The sequence below is a fragment of the Eschrichtius robustus genome, chromosome 16, assembly GCF_028021215.1.
Source record: "Eschrichtius robustus isolate mEscRob2 chromosome 16, mEscRob2.pri, whole genome shotgun sequence".
NCBI lineage: Eukaryota > Metazoa > Chordata > Mammalia > Artiodactyla > Eschrichtiidae > Eschrichtius > Eschrichtius robustus.
Genome location: NC_090839.1, coordinates 36,894,625 through 36,920,233, shown reverse-complemented (window position 1 = coordinate 36,920,233; position 25,609 = coordinate 36,894,625). Strand labels below are relative to the sequence as shown.

The 25,609-nt window shown below is 39.3% G+C and overlaps 1 protein-coding gene across 2 annotated transcripts in view; it reads left to right on the top strand.

Moving 5' to 3' along the window:
• Nucleotides 1–4,613: 4,613 nt before the first annotated feature.
• Nucleotides 4,614–25,609, top strand: part of HAO1 (hydroxyacid oxidase 1) — a 60,509-nt gene continuing 39,513 nt past the window's right edge. For both annotated transcript variants that reach the window (XM_068524674.1, XM_068524673.1), the window contains exons 1-2: nucleotides 4,614–4,763; nucleotides 11,678–11,829. In XM_068524674.1, coding sequence (XP_068380775.1) covers nucleotides 4,627–4,763; nucleotides 11,678–11,829 — 289 coding nt within the window. In that variant the 5' untranslated portion in view covers nucleotides 4,614–4,626. The remainder of the gene's footprint in view (nucleotides 4,764–11,677; nucleotides 11,830–25,609) is intronic.

Here is a 25,609-nt window from a genome sequence, read left to right as displayed (position 1 = left end):
ATACTCAAAAAGATGTTAACCAGTGTAGTGGAGAAGCACAAGACAATTCTTTGCACCTCATCTCCATCTTCAGACCACTGCCAGAGACTGCTTGCAAAGTCCTGCCTTTTTGCACAGAATGAAAGAGGGAACCTTTCCAGAAGCTCACAACAGTTGTGCACGCTTTCATTGCAGCTCAAAGCCAGGACCTCAAAGGGCAACACATTTAGCGGATAAACCAGAAAAAAAAAATTCACCTGGTTAGAGGCAACTTGCCCGTTTAGAACTTGACTCTAATTAGAATAAGGAGGGGGATAAAAGAGGAACAAAAGTAAGAGAATGAGGGGGAGGAAGAAGAGGAAGGGGAAGAAGAAGAAGAAAAAGAAGAGAAAGAAAATGAAGTTAAAGATGAAGTCAAAGAGAAGGAGGAGGAGAGGGAGAAAGAAAAGGAGGAAGGAAGGAAGAGAAAGAAAATGGGGACTATCTAATCACATGCCCTCAATCAGGCAGCTTTGAGACTGACATTGGCATTTTGTGTGTGTGAAAAACGTCAAGAACTTAGTAAAAATGTACCTTATATATGTATAACCACAAAAGATGTATCCAAAGTATATAAAGAAATTCTAACTATCAACAACAACAAATCTAATATAAAAATTCACCAAAGACATGAGCAAGCATTTCACAAGTTGGAAAACATAAAAAGCCAATTAAACAAACATAAAAAAGATTATCAAACTCATTAATAATCAGGAAAATGCAAAGTAACACTGTAGGCAGATAGGGTAGGAGGGTCCCCAGAGGAAAAGACCATATTTGGCTTCTCTTTTTCTGACATAAAAGAAACCATTTTGGCCTGAGCCATTTAGTGATCTAAGCCTGGCTGCAATGCTTGCCCTTGAAAAGGTCTCGGTAATTAATGATCTCAAGGGAACAAAGGAATTCAGGAACAGAGAAAAGACAGTCAAACAGTAGTGCAGTGATAAAGCAGAGTCCTAGTTCCTCCTCAAGGGATATATATAATAATGTATCTTTGAGTTCTGTAGGAACTAAGGCCCCACCTCCCACCCCGGGGAAGGATGGAATGATGAAGTTGACCCTCCTAACTTCAATCAACGAAAACTTGGACTCTGTCGACTTTTGCCCTAATTCTATGCTGAATTCTCCTCTGCTCCAGCTCCTTCATGACTATGCATTTACCCTTTGCTTAAAACTTCCCCAAGTTTTGGGAGATTGGGATTGACATATATACACCAATATGTATAAAATGGATAACTAATAAGAACTTTCTGTATAAAAAAGTAAATAAAATAAAATTCCAAAAAAAAAACCTTCCCCAATTTTGCTGTTAGGGGAGACACTGCTTTGGGAAAGACCTCGTTACTTTCCGCAAGTAATAATAAATCCTTCCTTCTCCCGATCGTTGGCTTGATTTTGTCTATTGTCTCAACACCCACCAAGAGGCAAACCCAGTTTCCGGCTAACAAACTCACAATGAAATATTTTTTACCCTTGTAAGAGGCAATCCCTTCAGCTATCCTGGATGGCCTGGTGTCTTCCTAGGTATTAGTGTTTGTGACATTGTGAACAGCCCCTTCTAGCCCCTTCTAGTGCTTAGAACAGTGAAGATGACTAAGATTCTACCTACGCTACATCTCATTGAAAATGAAAAGCCTCTGAAAGGCTAAAAGCAGGAAATAAGACATCCTTCAAGCAATGGTCTCCATCACATCTTGAGACAAGTGAGGGAAGATCCAACTGAGGATGTGGAGTTCTCTTAGAGCTCATGCTTGAGTTTTCCTTGTGATGAAGGCAAGAGGAGAGTTCCCCATGGTTTGGAAAATACCCAAGAGCTGCGGAGACAGTGAGGCATTATTCTGTTCAACACTTTATTGGGATGTTAAGAAGGGTTGACATGAATAAAGAAAGTCCAGTGTAAAAAAAAAAATAAAAAAGCAAAAAACCCCTCTATCTTTTAGCTCAAATCCAGCAGCAGAGGCCATCTCCTGGCCATTTACCATCCTGATTCCCAAATTGGGCAGTCGGTGGCGGTGTGGGCAAGCTCAACCTTTAGCAGCTTGAACAAAGCCTGAACTTGTCCTGTTTTGTCCTCAGCTTCTCACTTCACAGAGGCCTAGAGCGGAGTTTTACAGAATGTACTGTCTCTGAAAAAATGTGAGATATTTAAACAACGTAATTATCACAAATTAACAGAAGCGGTTCTAAACTCCACCCACTTCTTTTAGTTCTCTCCACCAAGAGGTTCATGAAACGATGTGGGGACCATATTTAGTTTATCCGCAAAGATGGTTTGTGCACCAAATCAGCTGTCGGCTGCATTAGTACAGATGAGAGTGGAATTTTTTCTTTTTCTTTTAATTTGAGTTTCTTAAAATAAATCCTCCTTTACTCTCAGTCGAGCCAGAGCAGTGGTTCTCAAACCATACTGTACATCAGAGTCACCTGGAAAGCTTGTTACAGCACAAAAGGCTATAGAGTTTCTGATTCAGCAGGACAGGGGTGGGGCCTGAGAACTTGCATTTCTAACAAAAATTTCCAGGTGAGGCTGACACTGCTGGTCCAGGGCCACCCTTTGGGAAGCACTGGCCCTTATCTCCTTTAGTTTCTCAAGCACTTGGCCTGTTTAAGGTTCATTCCAGAATGCTAAATTGCCTCTGCATCAAAATTACTTTAATTGCAAGGTGCTAAAAGTTTTAATAAGTGTCGAAGTTGCAAATAAATGAATATGTGAATAAAAGGTCTTGCTTTAATATGCAACTTTTGAATCAGTTCTCGCAGCAAGTAAGATCTCAGATCAATTTTCATAATGATTTTGTTAACTCTGCGATGGAGTTAATTCTTTTAGAACTCCCTTAACATATTAACAGAATTTCACATTCCAGTAGTATTTTTAGGGTCAATTTAGTTATCACTACCCTGAAGCAAAAAGTAAGCATTTGTGAACTTTAGGAATAAACCTATCTATAATTCAATGCTAATCCTAACAGCGTAAAGCTCTTTGATTAAATTAAAGGGTAGGGGAGTGAGATTGGAAGGGAAGGCAGCCGACACATGGTGGCTTAGCAGCCTACTAACACTTGCGGGCAACTGAAGCCTGCACTGTAGAACACCCACCTATGAGTTAACCCAGAGGAGTGAGGGATTTGGTATTTATATACCAATTCCACTAAACCCTCGGTGGAGGATTATTCCAGGGGACATTGATTCCATAGCACTTTAGCATGCCATGTGGATGGAAAAGCAGGCTCCAAATTTAAAAGAGCATTCTCATAGAGGTGTAGGCAGTTGGAATTCAGCTGCTGGACAGCACGTGAGCAGCTTTAAGTGGGGGCTCCCAGATTGAAAACCAGGTCTAACTGATGTCAAAGCCATTGCTTTCTGAGTCATTTCTTACTAATATGAATCTTCCCCAGGTGTTCAGTCCATGACTGAGTGAAATTTGGATTGAGATCACGTGGTCTTTTGGACTGGCACTTGCTTGCATCCTCTCCAGAGCAAGATAAGATTCTAAGAATTAACTGTAAATTTGGCCTTAATGTTCCTTGTTAAAGCCAAATGTTTATAATCGGCTGAGTTTCATATTGTGTAGACACCCTGCATTTACTGGATGTGTTAGGGAACCACGGACCAAAACCGCCTGCCTTGGCCAGGCATGATGATAAATGGCTTGCGTGAGTTGTCTCAACAGGAGGTCCTGATAAGGAACACAGTGCTGTTGCTGAACACAAACCAGGAGAATTTGAGAGGGGCCAAAAGGAAGGAGGAGACGTCAGCCCATAATATATTCTGCCAAACTCCCTTGCACTGGAAACCTTGCACTGGAATCCATCTTGGCTGAGAGATGCGAGCCAAGAAGGCAAGAGGAGAGTTAAGAAGGATGCTGAGTCAGATCAAATATGGGTACGAGCAAGATGACTGGCCAGAGACTATCTAGAAAGCTAACAAGATTATCATTATCATAAAATGAGACTGCGAGCCACGTGGCAGAGCAGTTCTCCTGGGTTCCCTTACCTTGTTGCTTTCCGCCTGGGCACCTCTTCCCAATAAAGTCTTTTGCTTTGTCAGTATGTGTGTCTCCTCAGACAATTCATTTCCAAGTGTTAGACAAGGGTCCACTCTCGGGCCCTGGAAGGGGTCCCCCTTCCAGTAACAGATGCCCCATTCATTTCATAAGCTCTTTTTCATATATGTGCATGATCCAAATATGGAATGAAAATGAGTGGGCAGCCCATTCCAGTACCTGTTAGGCAGCAAAGTCACATGCCCCGGGGAAGAAGCAGCCTTAGGCAGAACGGAGCCAAGAGCGGCTTTAGGCAAGTACTTCTCTAGGTTTTTAATTTTTACTCATTCTTCTGCCTTTTTCATGTGACAAACACCTAATCCCCTCCTGTTGCCTCCCCAACCCAACTTCTTGTGGCTTAGGTGTACTACCTGTTCTTTGGCAGACAGCTGAAAATAAAATTTCAAAGTCTAAGCATATGTTTGCTCTCTTAATGTACACAACAGACAACTAAATCTGAACTTTGGAAAAAGTCTATTAATAATTGACAAATAACAGAATTGTCAGGATGTAGAAAGTAACACAGGGAAAAAAAAGAAAAACATCCCAGGGTTCGCAACAGGAAAATGTTCACCCGGCTTGTTTGCATCAGTGATTATGAACAACATGCTAAATCCATACTTCCAAAGTCTATATTTGACTATTATAAATCTGGGGCAAATGATCAGGAAACCTTGGCTGATAATATTGCAGCATTTTCCAGGTAAGAATTTTTTAAAATCATATTTAAAAATTACACAAAGACATTCTATCAAAACAAGATCTTTCAGCTTTAATGTTGATGGTATGGAATTATTTGTCTAGATAGTATGCTTAGTAGAGAGGCGATATTCATAGGGCTGTGAGAAATGTTGGGCTTTAAACTTGTTTGAACATATTCCAAGCCTGGGAATCTTGAAAAAAGCTAACCCTAAGTTTCCTCACTTGGAATTATGTGGATACATACATTTTTATACACTTAACTCTGTATAAAAATGGTGATAAATTCTGATAACTCCATTTTCTTTTCCTCTGAGTATGACAGTGATGGTCTATTTTATGGTGTAGGAAACCATTAATATTAAACACAAGATAGCTGTCTTATCTGGTCAAACTAGATCGGATGGTTGCCTCAAATGTTCCCATCCTGCTGGCTTTCCATTATAATTCATTTCGATTACCATTGTCTAAATTTTCACCTTAGATTCCAGTTTGTCCATATAACATTACTCTTTCAACTTTGCTGTTTCATCTCTCCTTCAAAGTGCTTCATCTCTCTTCCCAAATTAGTTTTCCCTTGACTTTCATATTTCAAAGCCCAAGATGGTAGATGTCATGGTTTATGTTTTCTATTTGTAATAAAAACTAGAAACAAAATAACTTTAAAGGAGGAAAACCCTTTTTCTCTCAGCAATTAGGAAATGGTTTATTTGCTGGAGCAGGGGAGGCGAGCCCTCCATATACTATAGTCTTTGGGGCTCATTCATCTTATATTATAGCTTTTAATGAAGCCAGCAAATGTTGCGGGCACTCATGGAAGGTGAAAAATTAAAGAAAACAGGCAAAAAGTACCCAGGGGAAAGAATCTGCCTGCCTTCCTCATTTCTTCTTTAGCCTAGAGCAAAATCAATCAAAATCATTTTTCTATGTGTAAGTTAGGAGAAATGAAATCATTCTAACCAAGGTGGTTCCTGGCAAGCAGCACCGATTCATCTGCAAATCAGTGCAGGAGCCTGAGAGTGGGGTGAAAGGGGGTGCGGGGCTTCCCAAAACTCCTTCAAGCCTTGACTTTGTCTCAGATCTTTTCTGGGACACAAGTGAGATTTAATAAATGCTGGGGGAGCCATGGGAAGGGAAAAGTTGGCAAAGAGTGGAGCGGCTTAAAATTCTGCATGATTTTTTCCAACTGTTATGTAATATGTTGGGGTCCCTTCAACATGTTCTGCTCTTGAAAGATGCCCCTTCTTGGGCCCATCTCAACTCTGTTCACCAGGTGATGTGGTTTGCCTATTAGTAGTCTCCTGAAAGCAACACTTGAACCCAAATAGGTAATTTTAACCAAGGAAATTTCAGGGCCTTGACAGGATGATGGAGTTGGTGTCCCTCACCATTCCTCGGGGCACAATGCTCAGGTGACCACCTACTCCACTTATACACAGCCTTCCTCACCCTTTACCGCCCTTCACCCAATGCTAGCTGATTAATTACCTCACACATTAAGACTCTCAATGGGCTCGATTCAGTACTACATGCTGAGGATAGAGTAGTAAGCCAGATGAAGAAAGTTCTTGTCCACAGGAGCTTACATTCCAGTGGATGCACATTGACCTTGGGCCTCCATAGTGCTGGTGGGTTGAATTGATGCAAACTGGACCCAAAACAATTGGCCCACTGGAGGCCTTTAAGAAGAAGCAAAGGGGTCTAGCAAAGAAGACAGAACACCTCTTCAACCCTAGAAATTCTAGAAACCTGGTGAGACACAGAAGACTGTGGTGACTTCCAAGATGTGGACTGGAAAAGTACCTCACAACTTCTGTGAATTACATGGTTCTGCAGTGAGTATTCTCAGCTTACTCAGCCTAAGTACTGAGTAATTTAGGGTGAAGACACAGATAATGAGAATGAGGTTTCAATGCCACCTTCTCCATGAACCTTGATCATTCAATTTTGTTCAGCTTTAAAGAAGGGAAAAATGTATTAATCAACTTTCTCTGGAGGAGAGAGGATTATTATCAACCATCTGAGGAGTTTTTATTGCAGCACACATTGCCTATCTAACATCCCAGTTCTTCTTTTGCTGTGTAACTTGCTGGGTGACCTTTCAGTCCTCACCCTGTGTCATCAAGCTGACCACGTGGAACTAAAAATAGATGTTCTGCCGAGGTGGTGGTGGCTTTGGCTTGATGGGATGAAGGCAATCAGTCTGAAACCTCTCATTCTGATTCAAATGAAGATGGCAAAATAAACAAACTTCAGATAACCCCTTGTGACACAATGACAGAGTATTTTAAAGACAGTTATGACATTTATACCCCTCCCCATGCCACAAGTGTAGCAAATGGTCATTCACAATGACACCTTTTATCTCTGTACCCAGCTCTGACAACCACGATTTGGAGTTCTGGAGACACGGGCCACTTATGTGACCAAATGGTTGCTTGGAGATATTTCTGGCTAAGACTTGGGGCTCTAATACTACTGTGTCCACTCCCCCACATAAAAAAGGACAAATAAAGTCAAATAGATAGAACCACCCAGAAGAACAGTTTCCTATTGCAGTTATAACAGGAACAGAGAAAAAAGTCAGCTTGCTAGGTTTTGTGGGCCCTGACCTGATTGGAGTTAATTTTCAAAAGAACAGTACTTTGTTTCTCTTACACATTAACTCAGGGTATCTTTCTAAACCGTGATCTGCACATATTTTGTGGCTTCTTGTGAAATTATCATTGGTGGAATATAATTCTCTGATTTGGGTATTTAGAAGTCCTGTAATATTAGAAAAAGAAGCTCTCCTCGTCCCTCGCGGATCACTTAGCGACCCGGAAATTTGTGTGGTTTTCTTTCAAATAACAGATGGTAAAAGTGAAATCATTCCCTCTCTTTAATATTTGAGAAGCAATCTACACTTACCAGTGGCACTGTCAGTGTTCTTCTCATAGGTGTAAATGTCACAGAATCATTCAGCTCATTTGCACAACAGGTAAGTAAGCTGCTTTTTCTCTTGCATTATGAAAAGCAGCTAATTGTCTCTTGTTTTCTGAAGAGTCACATGCTAAGAGATCTCTATCCCAGCTCCACCCTCAGCTCCTTTTTCTCCTCCTCCTCCCTACATGCCTGTTTTTCTTCCCCCTCTTCCCTGCAAACCACTCCCCCTCCCCACTTGGGACCTCAAAGCTGTGGCTTCTTTATCCAGAGAAGTGTTGACAAGCATACACACACACACACACACACACACACACACACACACATACCATTTCAGGAGATTCACAGGCCTTCTGAAACTTAACTACACACGGAGCCTTTCCAAAAATGGCTTGACTATTTAAATATGTTTACCATGCTGTGTTTTCTTCAGGCTTAAATTCCTGCCCTCCTTCTTCCTTTACCAGGGTGCCTCAGAGGTTGATAATAATTCAGTTAAATTTTTTAAAGATCTCTCGATATTACAAATGAATGGTTAAAAGGTATGATTACAAATACTGTGGTATATTTTATATACATATATACACACATTCTGTAGGTTTATACATATATTTTATGTGTTTTTAATGCTTAGAATAATTAATGTGGAGAAATTAAGATGCAATATGATCATCTTACCGGACTTATTAATTCAGTGTGTTGAGTTGGTGGGATTCAATAACAGCACAGGACTTCAAAGTTGGGCGATGAACAGGTGTCTTCTGTCATCAGTGAACCTCCTCTTGAGGACTGTGCATATCACCTGATTTATGATAAATTAAAATCAAGGTCCCTGTTGGATGTGAAAATGTTGCAGGAAGGGGGACCCCTTCCAGGGCCCGAGAGTGGGCTCTTGTCTAACACTTGGAAAAGAATTGTCTGAGGAGACAATCATGCTAACAAAGCAAGAGACTTTATTGGGAAGGGGCGCCCGGACGGAGAGCAGCGGGGTAAAGGAAACCAGGAGGACTTTTCTGCCACGTGGCTCGCAGTCTTGGGTTTTATGGTGATGGAATTAGTTTCCGGGTTGTCTCTGGCCAATCATTCTGACTCAGGGTCCTTCCTGGTGGCGCACGCATCGCTCAGACAAGATGGATTCCAGTGAGGAGGATTCTGGAAAGTTGGTAAGACATATCACTGGAGTCTCCTCTCCTTTCGACTTTTCCTGAATTCTTCTGGTTTGTGGTGACTTGTTAGTTTCGCGTTCCTTACCAAGACCTCCTGTTTAATAAAACTCATGCAAGTGTTTACTATTGGGCCTGGCCAGGGCAGGCTGTTTCAGTCAGTGGTTTCCCTAAAAAAATGGATCCCAACTTTTGCCCCACTTATTTTAACTCAGGAAACCTATGAAAGAGGTTTATTATTCAGTTGACTCGATTCTTTTGTAAATCTTCATAACTTTTTCCAAAGTGGAGGTCCCATAAGAGCAGAGTCCAAGGTTATAGTCAGCTACTGTTTTATGTAAGACTGTGGAAAAACAATCACTTAAATTGGGGGATGGGATTGGGGGGGCTGGCAGAGCTATTGGAATTACTTGACAAGGTTAGTTGTAATTGCTCTTTGGAAAATTTCAAAATATGGAGGACTTTCTAGAGAACCTACATTTCCCACTCCATTGATCTCATCTAATTTGGCCTAGGAATTGCATTTTGTGCATCGGTTGACGGGCGTCTGTAATGCCATTCTCAAGGCGGGAAATAACGTGTGTGGGAAGCAAGAACAGTTATTTAAGTGACTGCGCCACCTCGTGGACAAGCCTAAAGCTACTGCCTGGAGATGGAAGGGTTTTGCCTTGCCTTAAAAAGGGGAACTGGATATTTGAAAATGTTCTTTCTGCCACACACACACACACACACACACACACACACACACACGGCTGATGCCCCGCAGCTCTGTGTGTATGCTTCATAAAAGCTTTCATTGTTTCCTCAGCTCTAAGTAAATATTAATGCCTTCCAAGGCCAGCGTGCCAACGGCTGCTATTAAATCTTTTTTCTCTCATTCTAATAATACACTTAGAGATGATTGGTAGTAAAAAACTCTCTTCAAGGCTTCTTCCTCTCCCCCATCAGAGTGGAGATCAAAGAATTATGCTGTGAGGGTCAGTCGAGAAGAAAAGACTTCCAGCAGCAGAGCATGTGGTGTGACAGAAAATCATGACAATTATGATGTTCAAAGGAATTGCAGAGAAATCACAGTTAAACTTCTTTATTATGCTTGCAAGTGCTGGATGTTTTTACTTTATTATGTGAGGAAGGGTTATATTACAGACCCTTAGCTATTCCTCAAGGCAACACGAAGACAGAATTTCTTCTTCTGCTACAGGAAGTAGGCTTCAATTAAGACTTGGGAGGTTCGATTTATTTTGGTGACTCCCTTACTAAATCACACTTCACTGTATTAATAAAAAAATCTTGATCTATCTGGAAGCAGAGTTAAATCTAGGTCCTGAAAGGTGAGTGCTAGTTAGGTATGTATGTGTGTGTACTCACATGTTTATTGCCTTAGTGCTCATTAGAAATGGGGCTGTATTTTTTTCAGTTTTAATCAGTTACTAATGAGGAGAAAATAATCCTGAACAAATAGGAGATACAAATTTTGCTGAGAGAAAAGAGAACTAGTTTTCCTGTAAAATTTACTAGTTTGATTCTTGGTTTGTTAGTAACTTTCATTGCTACACAAAAGTATAACAGAAAAAGTAATTTAAGATAATGTTCAGGGGTCAAAAATTCAAGCCAAAGACTCCAGTCTTTGCCAAATAACATTGTTGATGAAAATGCTCAATTAAACTAAAATAAAAACTTCCCTTATCATCATACTTCAATGGATGCTGAATTCAGATCAAGGATTTTGAAGAAACCACATCAAATTTTAAAAGTAGTTCCCTGAAGCTACTGTCTGTAAGAAAAAACAAAAACAAAAAACAAAACTGATGAAGTAGACATAGGATATCTTCTTAAACTCTAGTCTAACCTCCATGCCATTCTATACCATCTTGAAAATGGCTTGGAAGAAGTGAAATGAAAGCTATATTCACACAAAAACCTTTAAGTGAATGTTTATAGTGGCATTATTTATAATCACCCCAAGTTGAAAGATTCCGAATGTCTCTTATCTTGAGAATGGATAAACAAACTGTGCTACCTTCTTACAATGGAATACTAGTCATCAACCAAAGAGAACAATTATTGATGCATGCAGCAATATGGGTGAATCTCAGAAGCATTAGGCTAAGTGAAAGAAGCCAGACTCAAAAGTCCACACACTAGGGCTGACCTTTGAAAGTGGGTTTGAACTGAGCAGGTGCACTTATACACAGATTTTTTTTCACTGAATAGGTGCTACACGATCCATGAATCCTTGAATCCGTGAATGTGAAACTGGAGATCTGGAGGGTCCGACTGTAAAGTTATACCCAGATTTTCCACTGCGCAAAGGGCTGACCCTCGTCCCCCACCCCGCCCCCCGCCTTGTTCAAGGGTCGACTATATATAATCCCATTTGTATGATATTCTTGCAAAGTAAAACAATAGGGACAAAAAAAAAATGATCAGTGGTTGTTAGGGGACTGGATGGGGGAGAGTTTCACTACAAAAGGAAATGGGGCAAATTTTCAGGATGACTGAACTGTTCTAGATCTTGATTGTCTGGTTACACAACTTCATGCGTTTCTCAAAGGGCAAAAAACTGTACACTCAAATGGGTTAATTCTATAAAGTGTTAATTATACCTTACTAAGAACAATGGCTTGAGAAGTTTATTATTCATCTTATTGTTAACTTTCCATCTTAGCAACCATTAAAATTTACCGCATTTCCTTGAGCTTTGTAATGGACTTTGCTTGCTGGGAAAAATAGAAGAATATTTTCTCTTTCTAACTCAAATGTAATGTCAAAGCTTTGGTTATGCTTTTGAAATTCTAAAAAACTTTTTTTTTTTTTTTTTCAAAAATTCTAGGTGGAGGCTTTATCCACGAATGCTCCGGAACGTTGCTGAAATAGACCTGTCGACTTCTGTTTTAGGGCAGAGAGTCAGCATGCCAATCTGCGTTGGGGCTACTGCCATGCAGTGCATGGCTCACGTGGATGGGGAGCTTGCAACTGTGCGAGGTAGGAACAAGGTTCTCACTCAAAGGGATAGAAATGGGCTAACATTTAGCGACTCCCTTCTCTGTATGCATCAAGCAAACACTTCCCTGGATGTCTTTATACTCACAAAAGTGAAGCTCATTGACTGGCATCAGAATGCCTGTTCTTGCATGTCCTGCTCTTCTACCTTCTAGCTGTACGACTCTAGCAAGATACTCAGTTTTATCAGCTGTAAAATGGAGATAAAAATAGTACCTACCTCCTTGGGTTACTGTGAGGATTAACTGAGTTCATATATATGAAGTATCTAAAACAGTGCCTGGCACAGAGTAAGTAGTGGCTCAATGACTTTTAGTTGTATTATGAGTATCAATATCAATAACTCAAAATATCAAGGTCTGAGAAATGGCCTCACTCATGGTCACACAGCTAGGCAGTACAGAGATGGACTCAACTTCATGGCTACCTAATTTCAAAGCCCTTGCCACTTCCCCCAAACCACATGATTCTCACCATCAAAGAGCAAATTCAGTGACCTGGTTGGTTGTGTTTTCTGCCACGGTTTTGGACCATGATTCATTTACTGATAGGTTATATTCCCAGTAGAGCATTTCCAACTGCCTTAGGAGGGAATGATGAGAAATTCAAATATGATATGCAGACATTCCTAATTAAGGCTAATTTATTAACTTCCCAGTCCCCTAGCAACTATGAACGTTTGAAAGGATATGTGCAGTGATAAATCTCCCCACATTCTGCTTCAGAAACACATATAAAAGTTGGTAATGAAGTCTACCTGATTTTTTTTTTTTTTTTTTTTGATGCTGAGCAAGGCAGGAAATTCAGGACCAACGAGCAGGAACTAAATACTATTTTTAAACATTTTAATTTTAAGAATTAAGGATCTTGTGGATTCACTTCCCTCCTTGAAATGTCTTCCACAAAATACTGCCTAGACTGTCAGCAGGACACAGTGAGATTGTGCTAGAGAGACTTAGGTCAGAGTCTGGAGTCCCTTTAATTCTAGGACCACACACAGATAAGTGTGGCCCCAGCCATTTGTCTACAGTAATCCTGAAATATGGAGAAGAAGGGAAAAAAGGGAAATGTATCGGTCTATTTAAAGTTAGGATAAGAGAGGACTTTCCAAGAATGTTATAGACAACAACCAGTGAAACAAAAGCAAACAAATCAGCACACACACAAAAATGGAAATTTCCACGCTCTCAAATATCTATAAAAATTTAAAACAAATGGCCAACTAAAAAGAATTGAAAAATGAGACGGCAAAGAGTTAATGTCCTTCCTGTGTAAAGAGCTCTTTTATTTGAATAATAAAATAACATATAATCCAAAAATGGAGGAAAAGATGTAATTGAAAAACGACAAATAAGACATTAACACATGGAGGCATAAAAATAACAAATAAACGTATGAAAAGTATTCAATTTTTATCCCATCCATAATTGTCAAATATAAAATTATTGATAATTTTATTTTCTGAATATCAAATTATTATTTTAAGATTAGATAGGGTGATTAGGTTATATGCATGTTGAAAATGTGCATTTTCAAATACTAGTAGGAAGAGTGAAAAATAGAATAATCTTTTTAGAAAATAATTTGGCACTGTGTATCAAAGCTTTGAAAATATGAATTCCAAGTGATGCTATGAATTCTCTTCTAGGAATGCCAAGGAAATAATTATGATTTTGAAGAATGACATCTTTTCAGGGATTTTCATGCCTGTTATTTTTAATAAGAAAAAAGTCAGGAAAAACACTCGAATGTCCCATATTTGGAGATTGGTTGCAAAAAAATAATATGCATAAATATGGTATAAACATTTAAAAATCATATTATAGAAAGAGTTGAGTGGCATGGAAATATGTTACAACATAATAATTTTTAAAAAGCAGTTACAAACAATAATAAGGTCATATAATATATTTATTTTTGAAGACCAAGAATGTAGACCACATTTTACAAATTTTTATTTATGAGTGATGGGACTATTCCTGACTCTATAGTCTTCTTATTTTTGGTCCATATGTATACAATTTTTTTGGAATTATTTTGCAAGAAGAGACCAATAAAAGCTAAATTTAAAAGAAGAGAGAAAACTGGAGAAGGAACCATGGAGAGAGTGGAAGTGAACAAAAGGAAGTGAAGAAGGCAATAAGCAAAGCTCACTTGGTAAAACTCCCTGGAGCCTGTAAAGTATTTTTACATATATCATTTTATTTGCTATTTGACAGGTGTCACTGTCCCCATTTTATGGGCAAAGAGCTAGTTCCATAGAAAGCAGGTTTTCATAATTAAGTAATTGATAGGACTTATTCTCCAGATCACTTCTGATGGTTCCAAGGTCACTGCTCCTTACTTTTGCTGGGGGTGGGGTGGAAAGAAAAATGAGAAGAAAGTTTACTTAGAAACTATAATTTGACAGCCTAGGCAGGACTATTTTATCTAACATTATTTCCTTCTAGCACTAACCATGAAACATTATTAAATGCCTATTGGAGTCTTATCCCTTTAGATTTATTTATTTATAAAATGATTACCATGTTCCAGGCACTTTTCTAAGCACATTACAAGTATTAAAACATCACATCCTCTGAACAGCCCAAAGAAGTAGGTACTATTATTAAGCCCATTTTATACAGGAGAAACAGAGGCACACGGCAGATGCCCAGGGTCACACAGCTCATAAATGATAGAGATGGGATTCAGACCTAGGCAGTCTGGCTCCAGAGTCTGGGCTCTTAACTGCCTTGTGCTGCTTTTAATTTCCAGAAAATCCCATAAGTATCACAAGGGGAAGCCCATTTATCTGTAAATCACATTCCCTAAAAGTAATTAATTTGTCACTTAAGGTGCATGCAGAGCAGACCCCCCCGGGGGAGTGCAGGAGACTGAAATACTTGATAGACATTAGCATAAGGTAGAACAGGCAGAACAAAGAGGATGTGGTGACACTGAGGACACAGAGGAACTGGCAACGGAAGGTTATACACACCTAGCTTGGAGAAGCCAAGATCCTGAACACATTCCTGTCAGGGCAGTGACATGACTGTTTATGTGTCAGATTTGTGGTAGAATCATCCCTCAAGGATTTCAACATTCTTAAGGTTTTCTTCGACCTTCCAATTACTGTCTATGGATTGATGGTCTTTTTAATATTAAGATTAATCCCCCAAACAGGTGGTGATCAGCTCATAACAAAGAGTATTCCTTGGCTGGTACATTTTGGTGGTGGGATGGATAGGTTACTTGGAAGGAAAGAATGTGTGCCTGGAACAGATGCTATTGGTGCCCAGGATATATTCCCTTATTACTTCCCATTTCTATCAGAACCTGCAACTCTTTGCCTAACATTTTCTCTGGCAGCAGGAGCTGATGAATGGGGGTGGTGGTTGGAAGCAGGTGAGTGGAAGGGCATCCCTCTGGCTGGTGGATAAATACCTCAGCTCTCTCTGATCAGGGTAACTGAAGCATCTTCTAATCCCATCACTCAGGGTTTCCCTAATAAGACTGAGCCCCAGTTGCCTTCAGAAGTTACCTGCCCATTAGCACACCCTTCATTGGCTGCCTCCCATCCCTCTTTCACTTTCCTACTCCGTCAGCTCGCCCTGCCATCATTCTCAAATAAAAGACTCAGGCTCATAGCGTTGTCTCATTGTCAGCTTCTGGAAGAATGCAAACCAAGACAATGACTAACTGAATATTTGTACAGCCACAGGCAAATTTAAGGAAGAGTGGAGGAACCTACGTATTTGGTAGACACTGCTTTCTTTTCTCAAAACTCAGAAAATCAACATGGAATTATGCAGCTGATATTTGATTTACTCTATCATTTCCAAATATGGAAACTCTCTCAAGCTAGCCTGATCCTTGGGGAGACTGTGAGATCTATGGATGCTGTTGTGGAGGATTTTTTTCCCACCTTCCTAATTATCTGGACCCTAATCAAGTTTTCTTTTTTCCAGGGTCTTGGTCCCTAGCTAGAAGGAGAAATTGGGGCCACATTCAGAGGATATGGGTTAGTTAGACGCCATCTCTGGAGAAAGTGTTCCTGTTAGCCTGGTCAGTAAGAGTAGGTGAAATCAAATCCCCAGGGAATGGTCTGGCCTGAATAATTAGAATGAGCATCTAGAAAGTTCTGGAAGTTGCCACGGTACCACGGTCTTGCCTTCCCAGCTGGTTCTCTAGACTTCTTCACAGAGCCTTGCTTCAGGGGTCCTTTGGCCTTTCTCCTCACCACTGTAGGACACGTGCCTGTTTTGAACTAAGCCCAAGAACAGAGCTTTCTTCTTTACGTGACTGTGTGGTCGTAGAGTGACCAATGGAGCTACTCTTTCTTCATTTTCTAAATGGCAACGAGTATAGGGTTGCCAAATAAAATACAGGGAACTAGTTATAGTTGCATTTCAGATAAAAACCAAATCATTTGTAACTGGGTATCCTATGTTTATTTGCTACAGCCGGCAACCCTAGTTAAATAGAGATCTTACCTCTAGAGGCTCTTGTGAGGGTCACATGAGATAAATACTAGGAAAAGCTTCCCAAAATGGGGCTCAATTTTTATTTGCCCCTGAGATTCCAAGTCCCTAAAATATTTCTCTCCCATACATTAAAAACTCACTTTCATGCTCGCGCAGTGGTTGAGAATCTGCCTGCCAATGCAGGGGACACGGGTTCGAGCCCTGGTCTGGGAAGATCCCACATGCCGCGGAGGGACTACGCCCGTGAGCCACAATTACTGAGCCTGCGCGTCTGGAGCCTGTGCTCCGCAACAAGAGAGGCCGCGATAGTGAGAGGCCCGCGCGCCGCGATGAAGAGTGGCCCCCACTTGCCGCAACTAGAGAAAGCCCTCGCACAGAAACGAAGACCCAACACAGCCATAAATAAATAAATAAATAAATAAATAAATAAATAAATAAATAAATAAATAAAATTTTAAAAAACAAAACAAAAAAACTCATTCCATTTAAAAACAAAAAACAACAAAAAAAAAAAACCTCACTTTCAGAAACGTATACTCCGTTTATAATACTTTAGTGGGAGTAAAAAATTGCTCTTTTTACTTTGTTAAAGATGTTTTTGTTTTAAGCTTTATACAGGAACCTCAAAAAATGCCTTTAAGGGCCAGGCTGGTAATGTAAATGTCCAAGGAGGGATGAAGTTAAGAAAACAATAATGCAGGCTCAGTGGTGGAGAGGGTACCAAACCTAGATTGCAGGTTCCATTGAAGGAGGGCAGCCACACCTTGGCACTAGCTAACTGATGCCCCATGGGAGTGAGGATGAGGGGTGGTTGCCAAATCTTCAAAAATTTTAAGAGAAGCCAGAAATCTTGATTTTTATGTGCAATGTCCTGGTTTTTAAATGTTGGCAAATAAATCAAAATTCTTTAAAACACTGTTTGGAGCAACAATGTGTGGGCCAAGGCAAATACTTTTGTGGGCTACAACTGTCCCCTGGGCTGTCCAGCTGGGGCATCTGATTTATGTGGAAATTCACCACTAACTACTTTCACTCTCTAGGATTATGTTTCCTCACTGATAAAGTGAGCTGCTTACATGAGATCAGTGGTTCACTTCCGGTGTCCCAAGGAGGCTGGAGTTGTTTCCAAGGATCTCAAAGAAGTTAAGTGCGTCACTGAGCACGCAGCTACTTGTGTTGCTTGTTGGGACTGAAAAGAACAGCGCTTTAAAGAAAAAGTTCTGCTGCTAAGACCAAAACAAAGAGAATACACAAAAACATAAAACTCCCAACAGGAGTAGATGATCTTTACAATTTTTTTCAGCATATAAATAAATTGTTTTGTGCCCTTTTAAGATGTCATCAAATACAAAAAAAGGGACCAAAGTCAAGACCTGCCCCTCTTGACATTTCTGAAATCCCCCCTCTCTCCCTTACTTTCTACTCTATGCCAGCCCTGGAAGATATAGACTGTGGTGTGAGCATCCACCTACATTGGATTTTCATTTCTCAAAACTGCATTCTTGGGATAGAAGAGAACGATCAGATAATTACTGATCTCTAGATCTTGCTGAAAACAAATAGGTGTTTAATAAATGCTTACATAAATTTTAAAAGTGATACTTCAAAGTCTTGTGGAAAATGATGATAGCGAACATTTATTTAGCAATTAATGTGTGCCAGGCAATTTGAATTTATTAACTCAGCTATCCCTGACCACTGTCTTAAAATGTGTGAGCCCAAAGCCCTGAAGATCTTTCTCTGACTCCTGTGCATGTGGAAACTGAGGCTTGGAGAGATTAAATACCTTGCTTAAGGTTATTAATCACTTACACAATGCTGTCTATAATACCCTGGTCAGTTACTGATATTTCCAAATGTCATTAACTGCAGCAAGACCCCTAAGGCAAGCTGTATGCTATAGTCTTGGAATATTTACTATAAATGTTCTATGTTTTTACAGTTTTATCCTTTTAGTTTTGAGACTATGGAATAAGCCACAGAATATGAAACTTATTAGGAAATAAGAGCCTTGTGCAAAATTCAAGAGCATAAATAAAGGGGATTGAATGTTAAACAAATGAAAATTAAAACTCTCTTAAGATGGAAGGAAAATAACCAGAAAACACTCAGTGGAGAGCAGTTTGCTATGCATTGTTTTATGAATAAGAGATTTATTGCAGTGGATGATTTAGTCAACATTTTAATAATTGACCATTATTATAATATTTAAGCAGTCATATAAATGCCTCTACTTATAATGGCATATCGTTTGAAACTCTACTAGATTGTTTTTTGATTTTTTTTTTTTTTTAAAGATTTATTGATTGATTGATTGATTAATTGACTGATTGATTGCTATGTTGGGTCTTCGTTTCTGTGCTAGGGCTTTCTCTAGTTGCGGCAAGCGGGGGCCACTCTTCATCGCGATGCGCGGGCCTCTCACTATCGTGGCCTCTCTTGTTGCGGAGCACAGGCTCCAGACACGCAGGCTCAGTAGTTGTGGCTCACGGGCCTAGCTGCTCCGCGGCATGTGGGATCCTCCCAGACCAGGGCTCGAACCCGCGTCCCCTGCACTAGCAGGCAGACTCTCAACCACTGCGCCACCAGGGAAGCCCTGTTTTTTGATTTTTTAAGTTTTATCCTTCACATAAGCCTCAGGGATGAATACAGAATCATTTCTCCAAAATATTTAACATATTGAAGAAAATAGCAATAATAAACATAAATGCTAGTAGCACATAAGGGAGGTGGTCTCATTAGGTTAAATTTCCATCTTGCAAAATAAGTAGAACATTTCTGATTTCTCAGAGAACCAATTAACAAAATGCTTACTATAGCATTGAGGCTTTTAGGACATTATGGTGAAAATCTCTCTGGTTTTATGCCCAGTAGCTGTAATAAAATTTTATTTTGTTCTCCGTGGAGGTACACATTAGCTCTTTTGCTCCATTTAATCATGGGAAATCAAAAAGAAAGAGAAAAAAAGAGATTAAATATTTACTTATCCTTTTGCTTCTGACTTGTTATGTGGACAAATGCCACATGAGGGAGTGCTGGGACCTCAAATAGAGAAAGATTAAAACCCACCTAATGCATTCCAGGAATGCTCGGCATATTAGTAAATTCTTATTAAACTGTCAAAAAAAAAAAAAACAAAAAAAAGATTTAAAAAAGAAATTCCTGCCCCTGGATGCAATTAGAGGCTACCACACAGGATTTGATGGGTCATAAAACCATTAAATCTAAACACTTTCTTTTTGAGTCTAAAAAGCCAGAACATTCCAAAGTGAAGTTTTGGGACTCAGCTATGACTTGGCCACCTATTAAGGTGCAGGTGGAACAGATTGCAGAGTAACACAAAGACCCCAAAGAACTGAATTAGGGTGTAGGCAAGAGCTTTAGCTGTTGAATTTTCTGGATTTTCCGAGATTAAGTGATCAACCTTAACACTGAGTGAAAGACCATTCAGCAGGAAAAATTGTCATTTCCTTTGCTCCAGACTCAAACGACGTATTGTTGAAAGCTTTATTGATATATTTATGTGTTGTACTAGGTGATCAAGTAGATATACATTTCAGCATACCTACAAGGAAAATATCACCATTATTCTTAATTTTATCTAAATCCAGGAAAAACACCAGATTTGCTTTAAATGAAATTTTACTCTTTCTGAGGTGAGTGCTTTTTATGCACCAGGTGCTTGGACTTTACATCCCTATTATTAATCCTCGCAATAGACCTGTGAGGTCATTAGTATTTATCATTCTCCTCAGTTGACAGTGGAGGAGAAGGACACCTTTGGCCAATGTCTAGTGTTGGTCAGTGGTTAAGATGAGGTTTGTTGATCTGTTTCACTCCAGAGTTTGACCCAGTTATTTGTCTTCATCCATTATTTTATCACTTTTACTGAGAAGAAACAAAAGTACGGAGGAATAAAGGAGAAAGGATAGTTCACTAAAACTTTGTCCAAATAACATTAGTTAAACATTTGGAAGGGAATATCTCTTTGCATCATTGTAGTAAAAAAAATCAATTCATACCTTTTCTTGCTTTTATTTTCAAACTCTTTTATCTCAATTTTGTGTTCTGGACCTTCTTTTTCAATAATCAAAAGTCAGTGGACAGGCTCTTTCTGTACATACACTCACTCATGTTACATCTACATACACATGCATATATACATATAAATATATATTAATGATTATGGACATCTTATATATGCATATATATAAATGTATAATTCATATATAAAATTTTTCAAAAAGTGATAGATTCAGTGTTGAAATCACTTTACAATGAGACAAACTTCATTAATCCAAACCAGCTAATAAAAAATTAGACTCCAGCTATCTTAAAGACCAACATCAAGTGAAATAATTTCTAGTATTTTGCACCAGAATTTCAACTATTGATCAGCTTTCTCGAGAGCATGAGATTGCTTCTTCTCAAATTATTAGTGTGCCTGATGACATTAAAGATGTGACAGTGAGAAGTCAGGGGCTGACATATATATTCCAATACTGAGGTTGTTAAATTGAGAGAGGTTGATTGAAGTCACCACGTGCAAACCTGATACTCCTTGAAACCATCGCTAAAAGGCATCTCACTGTGGTGTCATCTCCATGCCATCAGCCAGTTATGACAGGACCTGATGACTCAATAAAATGACAGAATAATAACCTGGGAATCATTATAGTAAAGATAATGTTTTTGTCTATTGCAGAATTCTGCCCCAGAGATAAAGTAGGAGCAAGGAAGGGAGGGCTAAGGTGTCATTGGGCTAACTGTTCCTTGAAAATATTTCCATACAATGAAAAAGAGTTCTTGAGGTGTAGTGACATTATGACTGCTCAAGGTTACTGTTCCAAATTCAGACAATGAACCATCATGAAAACACTGGTTTCTTGGCCTTTTGGGGCAGTATTTAAATTGGTTAAATTTTCTAAATGGTACATGAACATTTGTGTGACCACTTCTAAGTATTTCACTCATAATTATAGTAGAAGTTTTGTTTTTCCCTTAGATGACTGACTTCAGAACATTCTTTTTCTGGGTAATCTCAATGATAACTTTAGACATTAAGACAATAATGTTAATTGTGTCTTTAACAAACCTGTGTAATAATAGTTCCTGTGCAAAGAAAGGCTGACCCACTCATTGGCTGGTAGGGTACACTGGTAGTATGAGAACACTTCAGTGTGTCAGACCCTGAGTTTAGAACCACACAACTGCTTGGTACTTTGTCATTGCATATTTTCCCCATTACATAACGACTTCCTGTGCAGAGGACAAAATGCATTTTCTCAACAAAATTTTCAGCACAGCTGTTTTGGTGACCAAGTTTTGCAGGAGCTTTTTAATCAAATGCACCTAAAAAAAACCCCTTTGGGCCCTTTCATCATATTACCCCCTTTCCTTTAAATACGTAATTTTGGAAGCTTAACTCACTTTTCCCATATAGGAGAGTTATTTTCAAAGAAATAATTTGTACCCAAAGTAGCACATTGCTTAGTTGCTCTGCTCTAATCTGAGTATATGATTTATCCCACATGAATTAATGTTCCAAATAACAGACATTGACTCCCATTGATAACTAATAGTTTACATTTTCTCTGTTGTTGTTTGTTTGTTTTTTTGTGGTAGTGAATAAACATCATTCTCAAATGTATTATAATTCTCTTCCTTGTCAAGCCTAGCATGATGAACTTTAGTTTTATTTGATGATTCAGCAGCTTATTTATATGTGTAAGGTTGTTGGTCCTGACATTAAACATTTGGAAGCTATTTTATATTGGTAAATTGTGCATTCTTAACTTTGAGAAACATCTCCTTCTTCTTCCTCATCTTCTGTCATTTTATTTTTATTCTGTTGCTTATTTTTGCCTTGAATTTGAAATCTAGGAAGCTAGGCAAATCCTGGATAAGCAAGGTTATAAAATATGTCTGATAATGGTTAAGTGTGCTGAGAGGTTGTTACTGTAATGCAATTTAGTTCCTTGACTTTAAATCTAGCAAAAGATGAATGCATAAGAAAATGTTGCAAAGGTACCTGTGCCCCTCTCCAGAGGGACAACAATGGAGAAGAAAGATTCAGCAGTATGTGGCTGGCAACTGACAAGACAGGAGCCAGCTGCTACCCCCCGCTAACACCACTGGTCAGTTTCTCCCTCCTGTTTCCTATAAGGTCCTATCACTACTCAGGCCATCAGATATATCCAATTAACTTGCATGAGTCCTTGTGAAAGAAGATATCTACTTCATTCTTCTTAAAGTATAGTCCATGAAACAAGCATCAGCATCACTCGGGAGCTTGTTAGAAATATAGAACCTAAGTCCTATCCCAGACCTACTGGGTCAGAATCTGAATTTTATCAACATCCCCATGTGATTCCTATGCATGTAGAAGCTTGAGAAGCACTGGACAAAGACTTGGAATGAAAGTTTCTGGTGGTTCCCAGCCAAAGGCATAACTTAAATCCTCAAAGATGAAACAGTTTTGGGTGTAGCATGAATACCATTTCCATCCGAAGATCCTCTAAGACCTTCTGAGAGCCTGCTGATTTCGTGATGACTGCCTGCAATGAGCAGGAACTGCAAAGCAGACTCTCAGATACACAAGAGAGACGTGTACAAAGCAGTTTTCAACTAAAGAACTGGGACAGGCAGACTTAGCATCCCCTAAAATTTAAGGCCAAATAGGTTTCCTGTCTTCTCTGCTTCACATCCAGATTACCTGGATTAGAAGTAAATGTTGTCATTAGGCTTGATGTAAAATGAAACCCTGGCAAAATTTAGAAATACAATTGCATTCCTTAGCCACAGGGAGGATTTTGCCAGCTCGTGCTGCTTTGCAAAGCTATTTACCTGTTCTAGCCCAGCCAAATCGCTAAACATCGGAGTTTAGCATTTGCATCAACCCCAGGGGTGGCTGCATTCATATCTAATATGAAGTGATGTAAACCTTGGTAGTTGATTACAGGTTTCATAGTGTAGGAAACTGAGTTATTTCTATTGAATGGTGGTCTGGGGAAGAAGAATTAACTTGATCTTATGCCAGATTATTGCAAACCCTGAAGCATTTCCCCAGCCTAGGGCATGTGATTTAATTCTAATAAGAAACTTCATTTGGACAGGTCTGAGGATAACTTTTATTCTGTTAAACACAATGCACCAACATTTTCCACTAGCCCATAGCTCACTTTGGGGTTGGGGGAGGGATTATAGCTGATGATAAACAATGATACTGATCTCATTATTTCCATATCATTATACTTGCAGTTGTATTGCAAATAAAAGAGGAGAGAAACCAAAAAGTGTAGGGAGAATTTGAAACCATTGCTTCTAGGTATTACTGCTTGATGGCTGGACTTAGCAAAAGCTGACAGCTGCATAGATTTACTACACACTTCTCTCCATGGAAATATGTAGGCAAATAAAGGGTAGGCATGAGGAGTGGGGAAATGCATGTTTTTGTTACACCTCCTAGATTATTTGCTTTTGTTTTGTCCCTGACTTTCCAAAAAGATATACACCCTCGGAATATATTAATGGAAATTATCAGCCCTAGCCCAGAATTCCTTGGCCTGGAGAAGTTTCCTCTCTCCCTTAAGTGCTTTCTTGCTTCGGGTAGTGAGAATTTGACTGTATATTTGCAAGGAGAAATGGGTGCCTTACGCATCAAAACCATTGCAGAGGAAAGCTGTGTGTTGAGAAGATTGTGAATAATGAGGAGAAATCCAGGTCCTCAGCAAAATTCTGAAAATTTAAAAAGCTATCTAGAACTTCTTTTCCCAAATAGTATTAGGCATTCTCTCACTTAACCCTTTACAATTGTTTAGCTTTAGAGTTTACCAGAAAACATCCACAAACATTGTCTCAGTGGACCATCTGACAATACTATGAAATGGGCAGGGCAGCAGCTGTGATTAGACAAACTTTGCAGATGAAATGTGCCTCATGGTTGGCAAGGCTGGGACTGTAGCCCAGGCCTTCTGACTCTCAATACATTGTATCTTGTCTTTCTGAGAGATAGATGTTATCACATAGGTCATTTATAGGGTTTATGTTTGATGTTTCAAGGTCCAAAACCTTACTAGTGTCTCTTTTAGTGGTGTGTGTGTGTGTGTGTGTGTGTGAGTGAGTGATATGCATTTTTTAATAGCAATGGCATAATGTATTACTGTTGCCTCTAAATAAAGAAGAAAAAGAAATGTCAAATATAAACAAAGTCTCAATATATCTAGAGCATTTAAAGTTTAGGTGTCTATCCTTGAAGATATATCTTAGAGATGATGAAACAAAGAAACAAAGAGCTTGTGGAAGTAAGGAAATTCATATGGGATCAATGTTTACTTAATGGTGTAGCCTCTTGGGTACGTTGTTTCTAGGATACCTTCACTATTATGAAAGCCAAGATTTTTAGACTTGGATAAATACTGGGGACCCTCATCATGGGCAAGAGCCAGGCCTTGCCTTTACAGTAATATCACCTCAGAAATGATATCCATTTTGCCAGGAGTTGGGAAAAGGAGAAATGCATTGGAGTTTTCTGTTGCTGCACCACATTTTAGGAATGGAGGTCTATGAAAGTTGACCCCTGCCCTTTGTAAAATGAAATCTGACAGTTGCTACTTTTGAGAGCAGGTGAGAGTTTCATTGTGGAAAATGAATAGGGAGAGAAAATGGACTTCAACAATTTTGTGCTTTTGACGCTAGACTAGGATAACTCGAAATAGAATTTCTCAACAAAATCTGACTATGCTAGGTAGTTTACAAAATTCAAAAGCTTGTAATTTTTGCCCCCCAAAGAACAATATGAGCTGGAAGGACACATGTTTATTTCTGAAGCCAAGGTGATATTTGAAACATTTAGCAACCAGTAGAGCAAAGACTTTGACCAATTGCAAGAGATGCTCAGGTGTTTTTCTCTAGTTCTCTAATGGTGGTCTGGACGTACCCAGCCCTGCCAGGCACCAGCCTTTAAATTGCTGTGTGGGTGTGTGGGGTTTGGGGAATCCAGAGACTCCTTAGTGAGAGAAAAGAGAGATGTCACATTGAAGGGACTCAGGAAGAGGGGTCATTTACTTCGGAGCCATGGTTATTTACAAACAGGAATGGAAGTATTTCAATATTTTAACAAGCTGAATTGTCATGCTGGTATGTACCAAAGGAATCTTAGATCTGTCCTTAGTGGAGGCAGGAAAATTTTCAACTGTCTCTGTGAGTGGTCCTTGCAAATCCCAGGCTCCCTTATCTCCTTCTAACATAAAACTGTGTTGAAAACAGTGGATGTAATTCATCAATGTTTTTTTCTT